Source organism: Macrotis lagotis, chromosome 1 (assembly GCF_037893015.1).
Source record: "Macrotis lagotis isolate mMagLag1 chromosome 1, bilby.v1.9.chrom.fasta, whole genome shotgun sequence".
Lineage (NCBI taxonomy): Eukaryota > Metazoa > Chordata > Mammalia > Peramelemorphia > Peramelidae > Macrotis > Macrotis lagotis.
Window position 1 is genome coordinate 414,417,427 of NC_133658.1, and position 7,181 is coordinate 414,424,607.

General features: G+C 56.6%; 1 protein-coding gene across 1 annotated transcript; it reads right to left on the reverse strand.

Moving 5' to 3' along the window:
• Positions 1-3,909: 3,909 nt before the first annotated feature.
• EGR1 (early growth response 1) lies at positions 3,910-6,210 on the reverse strand. The gene is made up of 2 exons (XM_074212937.1): positions 5,570-6,210; positions 3,910-5,313 (listed from the first exon to the last, which is right to left on the reverse strand). Exons 1-2 carry the CDS (start codon positions 5,862-5,864, stop codon positions 4,001-4,003), a joined length of 1,608 nt encoding a protein of 535 aa, XP_074069038.1. The 5' UTR covers positions 5,865-6,210; the 3' UTR covers positions 3,910-4,000.
• Positions 6,211-7,181: the final 971 nt, after the last annotated feature.

Sequence of the window (7,181 nt, forward strand, 5' to 3'; positions counted from 1 at the left end):
TTAAAATGTATACTGATAATACATTTAGGTAGTTTGAATTGGTTGAATGACCAACAATGTCAACTTAGAAGTAGGTGGACTTCAACGGAGCTCTCTAGGGATATCTGTATTTGGGTCCCTGAGGATATTCTTTAATTAATGATGGCTGTGGAGGTATTTAAATGGCATCCTCTTTGAATGGCCATAAACTGTCATGGAAAGCTAATCTATTGGAGTTAAAAAGATCTACAGACTAGATAACCACTGGATTGATTGGATTAATAATGAAATGTAGTAGAAATTGATTCAAAGTTTTAAATGAAGTGAATGAGGTTTAAAAAAACTGATCAGTATGTCATAGGAGCAGTTTTTCCTGAAAAAAGAAAATGGGGATTTTAGGATACCACAAAAAGACAAAAAGAGCTGTGGTTCATCCTTGACCTGTAAGTATAGATAGCCCATAGTTCTGAGACATGAGGTGGTAGTCTGCTATGGATAGACCACATTGGGAACATTGTTGGCACAGCAGTATTTATGAGGATTTCTAAATTCATTCTAGACCTTTCATCCTTGAAGTCCATGTCATATCTGCAAAGATTAGCCTGAAGGAACTGGGGAAAATTAATAGGGGAATATAATAGACAATCTTAAGTATTTGAAGGGCTGTCTGTATTAGACTGTTCTGCTTGGCTCCAGAGTAGAAGTTCTAAAGATGCAAATTCAGGCTTAATTATTGTTAATTAGATAGAGCTCTTCAAAAGTGTAATGGGCTGCCTTGGGAGGTAGAGAAGTGGTGTTCCTCCTCATTGGAGGTCTTTGAAGCAGAGGCTGGATGACCTACTTGTCAGGCATATTATTATTATAATGGAGATTTCTTTCAGGTATGGGTTGGGACTAGGTAACTACTTTCCCTTCTGATTCTAAAATTCCTGTGATTTCTGAGGTCCTTTCTAGCTCAAATTAAAGATCCTCTGACTGGGGGTGGGCTGCAGGGTAGAGGCATTCCTAAATGTTTTTACAATGGGCAGCTTCTATTCCCTAGGCCTAGGAAAAGATATTAAAAGCTGGCCCAGGTGTGGAGTAGCTTTGAAGGTGGGTGGTACTCACTGGAATCCACTGCTATGGATTACAGGTGTTTCCCCTGGGAAACTCTTTCCAATGATTGACCTACATTCATTCAGAATACAGTTTTTGTCAGGAAAAAAACATGGAACACATAGGCCCTCCAAGCTTAGTTACTTGTATTGCCCCTCTAACAATGACATTACATTAACCAGTCTCTTCCTCCCAAGGCAATTATTCTATTTGCTTGCACCCCCAAAGGAATCACTCCTTCTCAGTCAACCTCCAAACACACGATTTCCTGGGATCACTCCTCCTCAGTCAAACACCAAATACATCACACACTCCAGCAGAGGTAAGTTTAGGAAACTTCGAAGCTTGACTGCATCTAATAGGCTCAAGCAGAGGACAAAAAAAAAAATGGATTATGTTAAATGAAAAAGAAAAGTAACAGGTAAAAATGGAAGGAAAAGACCATATGATCAAAGTTGGATGCTGGCAGAGTCTATTTGGATATATACTGTTTAAAGCCCTCTGATCAATTGTTGGTGTCAATGAACAATTGTCAGGGGTGGTCCTTGGTAGCTGGCTGCTTTGGTAGAAAGGGAAGGAAAAAGAGATAGGAGAAAATGTGAACCTTTCTCCATCCTCCATCTATAACTGTCACTACTGACTCTTAGAAAGCCAGTCATAGATCAAGACTCGTGCAGTTCACATAATGTCTTAGTAAATGTGTCCCCAAAGTTTTCTTGACTGACTCCTTTAATATGAAGAAAATTTCTGCTCTCAAGTGAAGAATGTTAAAGGAGAAGGTGGAACCGAGTGGCAGATATTTCTCTACCCCAGAAACTGTCCTGGCACTGACCAGAGGCCCCTTGACACCAACCTTAGCTTGCCTGCTGCCAGGGGTGTGTATTGGCTCCAGCTGGCAAGCAGACAAACTTTTCTTCCTGGAAGGCTTCTTGGCTAAGGAATTGGGTTTCTCTTTCTATTTTTCCCCACTCTAGACAGAAACGAGGACGTAGGAAGAGGAGGTGTGCAGACCCAGACCAGGTCTGGCCTTGATCTTGGTTTCACTGCTTGCCTTCAATCCCCCTCAAATAACACCTATTATAGGATGAGGACAGTAGTAATCCCTTAAACCCTGATTTCCACAGCTCCATGAGAAGACAAACCTGAACCCTCAAGGATAGCACCCTTACTCTTACCAGTCTGATACATCCCCCCACTTTTGGCAGGAGTCATGTGGAAGAATGCAAGGGGATTTCCCTAGAGATTGGCAGCAAGGGGTGGCGTAGTGGCCTAATGGATAAAGCACCAGCCTTGGAGTCAGGAGTACCTGGGTTCAAATCTGGTCTCAGACACTTAATAATTACCTAGCTGTGTGGCCTTGGGCAAGCCACTTAACCCCATTTGCCTGGCAAAAACCTAAAAAAAAACAAAACAAAAACAAAAACAGATTGGCAGCAATCTGGGACCCAGCTCATAGCAAAAATCACTGTCTTCATGCCCCAAAGGGCTTCCCTTGTCATAAGCAGTCAGAGTAAACGAGACAAATTATAATCTTCTCTTCTCCCCCCCCACCCCCATGTCAGAAAGGGGCCTCCCTAGAGCCTTAAGGAAATCCCCAGTCTCCCTCAATTAGAACACCACAGTTTATTCTCTCCTCCTCCAGGGAAAAAATACATCCAACCACAGCTCTTTATTTTCTTTTTAATTTTCTCAAGGATATTACACCACATATCCCATTGGCAGTAAAGCGCATTCAATGTGTTTTATAAGCCAAACAGTCACTTTGTTTAAGCAAACACAATTACAAAGTAAAAATAAAACCACAAAATAATGAACTGCATGTTCATAACATACAAAAAATCCGCTGCCTACTCAGTAGGTAAACTACAACATTCCAACTCCTGAATATATTTATAAATTTACATTTTCAGTTACAAAAATAGACTTTTGAGAGTTCAGATTTAGTTTAGGTTTTTTTTTTTTTTACTGCTTACATTCTGGAGAAATGAAAGCGGAGTTCAAGCCCTCTTTCCCCGTTCTTGCTCCCAAAGCCTCCCTGGAATCATCTTTCCCTGCCTTCCCACTCCCTTAGGGTCAAGGGGTGGGCATAATACTCATTCCTATACAACTGTATGTGTCAAGGCGTCAGCGAGGCATTCACACAAAAGGCACCAAGACATGGAACTCTGAAAACAAAATAAGGGGGGGAACCTCCAAAGGAAAAGAAAACAACTTTTTTTTTTTTGCCACATGTGAGAGTACAAGTTGGTTTGATATTTACAAAGTAAACGGAAACATCACTCTGACACATGCTGATTAATACCTAGAAATTGCTGTTTCAAAAAGAAGCTTCAAACTCATCACAGCATCTCACAAAAAAAAGGAATCACCATTGCTCAACTTTTTTTCTTTGCCTTTTTTTCCCCCTTTAAACAAAATGAGGCCCTAACTCCAAATAATTACAATATGAATATGCAAATTGTCTTCACATCAAGAGTACCCCAAGAAAAACAAAATCCATGGCACGGACACTGTACAGGGGCAAAAAAGAAAGGGGCTGAGCTTCGAAGCTCAGTTTTCCCCATCTTACCAACTCAAATTTTCTAGCATCAAAAGGAGGGATGGGGAGGGCAATGATGGAAATGAAACTGAAATGATATATATCCAAAAATCCATGCAAGTCAAGTCCTTTGAATAGAAGGTGAAGAACTTGGACATGGTTGTTTTCAGGCAGCTGAAGTCAAAGGGTAATAGGGGATGGATGATAAGGGGAAACAAGGTAGAAAGGGTGGTAATTGTCCCCATTCTTTGGGGACTGGGGAGGAGGGTCAGAACTCTTTTTTTTAACAGAAGAGCCCTCCCCTTCCCCACCTGGCCATCTTCCCCTCCGGTCCCAGTTCAGTCTCGTGTAGGGGGTTTTTGGTTTTTTTTTGTTGTTTGTTTGTTTTTAGCATATTTCGATTGTCCTGGGCGAGAACGTGGCCGTCATGTCCGAGAGCGCCGTGGAGGCGCTGAAGGAGTTGGTGACGGCCGAGGAGGGGAAGCTGGTGATGCCCTGGGGGGGGAAGGCGGAGGGGACCGAGGAGTACGTGGTGGCCACGGAGGGCGAGGGGAAGCCACTGTGCGCCGGGGAGGGGTAGGAGGAGGACACGGGGGAGGAGTAGGAGGTGGGCACGGGGGAGGAGTAGGAGGTGGGCACGGGCGACGGGTAGGAGGTGGCGGCGGGGGACGGGTAGGAGGACGCGGCCGGGGACGGGTAGGAGGGCAGGGCGGCGGGGGCCGGGGCGCCCTTGTCGGCCTTCTTCTCCTTCTGCCGGAGGTGGATCTTGGTGTGCCGCTTGCGCTCGTCGCTGCGCGCGAACTTTCTCCCGCAGATGTCGCAGGCGAAGGGCTTCTCCCCCGTGTGCGTGCGGATGTGCGTGGTGAGGTGGTCGCTCCGGCTGAAGTTCCTCATGCAGATGCGGCACTGGAAGGGCTTCTGGCCCGTGTGGATGCGGATGTGGCGCGTGAGCTCGTCGGAGCGGGAGAAGCGCCTGTCGCAGGACTCCACGGGGCAGGCGTAGGGGCGCTCGTGGGGGGGCGTCTTGCTGGGCCTGTTGGGGTACTTGCGCATGCGACTCGGCTTCACCAGCTGAGACTGGTAGGTGGTGTTGAGGGTCTTCAGGTCCTGGGAGCCAGTCTGGGTGGCAAAAGCCTTGATGGTGGAGAGCGGGGTGAGGGAGGGCTGGGTTCGGCTCTCCAGGCTCGGGAAGGGCTTCTGGTCCGGCGGGGCCAGGCCCAAGTCGCCCTGCTGCTGGGGGAACAGGTAGTCCGGGATGATGGGCACCTGGAAGCTGCCCTTGGACGCGGGGTAGGCGGGCGGCGGGTACTGGAGGGCCGCGCCCGGCGCGGTCGGGAAGGCCTGGCCGGGGGGCTCCGGGAAGACCTCGGCGCTGGGCGTGGGGAAGGTCGGGGCGGCCGAGTAGATGGGGCTGCTGTCGCCCGGCTGCACGGCGCAGCTCAGCGGGGGGCTCTGCGCGGACGAGGCGGCGGGGGCGGCCGGGGACGGGGCCGAGGCGGCGGCCGGCGGGGCGCTCATGCTCACGAGGCCGCTGACCAGGCTGAAGAGCGGCTCGGGCCACAGGGTGTTGCCGCCGCCGGGGGCCGGCTCCAGGGAGAAGCGGCCGGTGTAGGTGATGGGCGGCAGGCGCGTGGGCTGGCCGGGGTAGCCGGCCTCCGGCAGCACCTTGTCCGTGTTCAGCGGGAGGTCGGGGAAAGTGTCTGCGAGGAGGAAGAAGCCGAGTTAGCGGCGGCCCCTCGGCCCGGAGCCCCCCCCCCCGGCGGCGGCGGACGCGAGTCCGCGGCGAGGGCCGCGCAGCACGGGGCGGGAGTCCCGGCCCCGCCCCGCCCCGCCCCCCGGGGGTGCCCCCGCGGCTCCCCCAGCCCCCGGGATGGGAGGGGGCTGTTGTGCCGCTGCTCTAAGGTCGGGAGGCCGGGGACCTCAGTAGCGGGAAGCGCTGCTCCGGGCGCCGCTTACCTGCGGCCAGGTGCTCGAAGTGCTGCTCGCCGGCTTCCCCTTGGGGATGGAACCCGCCCGTGCCGCCTCCGCCCGCACCGCCTCCGCCGCCGCCGCCGCCGCCGCCTGCCCCCCCGCCGCTGCCTTCGGGCGCTCCGCCGGCGGCGCCCAGGAACTGGGGCCCCCCCGAGCTCAGCAGCATCATCTCCTCCAGCTTAGGGTAGTTGTCCATGGTGGGGGAGTGAGGGAAGGAGCCGAACGGGTCGGAGATCTGCAGCGGGGACATGAGCTGCATCTCTGCCTTGGCCGCAGCCATGCCGGACGGAGCGGGCGCGGGGGGCCGGGCACCGGGCGGGTCACATGCGGGGCTCGGCGAGGAAGCGAGGGGCGTGCTCGTCGGAGGGGGCTCCCTCCGGCTGCGCCCCCGCAGGCTGCCGAGTGCGGAGGCGGCGCGGCTGCTGGCGCGGAGCTGGGGCTGGTCCCGGCGGCTGCGGCTCGTTGCTGCGGCGACGGCGCGGCTCCCCCACTCGTGCTGCCTGGAATCTCTCGCAACTCCCCCGGATCCGCCTCTATTTGAAGGATTGGGAGCCGCCGGGCCCCGCCCCCGCCCTGACGTACATGGCTATATATGGGAAGCAGGAAGCCCTTATATGGCAGGGCGGGCCGGGAGCACCCGACGTGACGCCAGGCCTCCCCGCTCCCCCTCCCCCCCGCGGCCCGCCGCCTCGGGGGAGCCCGGGGCCCGCGCCCCAGCCCGAGCCTCTCGGGGCCCGCCCGGGCGCGCGCGGGGAGCCCCCGACCCCGGGCTCCCGCCTCCCCTCCCCCTCCCCCTCCCCCCTGCCTCTGCCGGAAGCCCCGGGCTGCCGGGCCATATCGGGCCGCTCCAAATAAGGCGCTGCCCAAATAAGGCCGGTTCCGGCGGGGGATCCTTCCTGCTCCATATTTGGCGTTTCCGGCTCCCGCGCTCCGCTCTCGTCCCCCCTCCCCTCCCGGACGGGGGAGACGGGGGAGCCCGGGGCGGGGGGAGGGGGCGCCGGGAGCCCCGGGGCCCGGCCGCTCGGGCCGACCTCCCCACGGGAGACTGGCGCCCCGAGCCGGGGAGGCCGGGAAACCCCGGGCCCCGGGGCGGGGGCGAGGGCGAGCCCGGGCCGCGGAGCTCCGCCGTCATCCCCGGGCTTACCCGCCCACCTCCTGGGCCCGTGGGGGCCGAGCGGGGCGGGGCGGGGCGCCCGGGGGAGGGAGGGAAACCGAGGCCGCGCCGCCCCCGCCCCGGGCGGCCGAGCACCTGCCCCCCGTGCGCCGCCCCCCCCCCCGGGCCACCCCCCCGGGGCTGCCCCCACGTGCGCCGCCCCCGGGCTGGGGGAGGGGAGGCCCGGCCCGGCGCTGGGACAGAGCCCGTGGTCGGGGTCCGCCGCCCCCGCCCGCCTCGTCCCGGGGGGGCCCCCGGGGCACAGCCGCCCGGGCACAGCCCCCCCAGGCCGCGGCGCTGCAGAGAGAGCCGGGGCGGGGGGCGGGATCCCCGGGCCGCGGCCCCCTCCCATCTCCGGCCCGAGGGTCCCCGGGTCAAGGGTTGAAGCGGCCACTGCGGTCTCCTGGGGTGGGGGGAGGGGAGCGGAGGCGGCCCCCGCGCCGC

Coding starts and splice junctions, on each gene's coding strand:
- EGR1 (XM_074212937.1), bottom strand. CDS start 5,864: ATGGCTGCGGCCAAGGCAGAGATGCAGCTCATGTCCCCGCTGCAGATC. Junction 5,314..5,569: donor CTTCGAGCACCTGGCCGCAG/GTAAGCGGCGCC, acceptor TCCTCCTCGCAG/ACACTTTCCCCGACCTCCCG.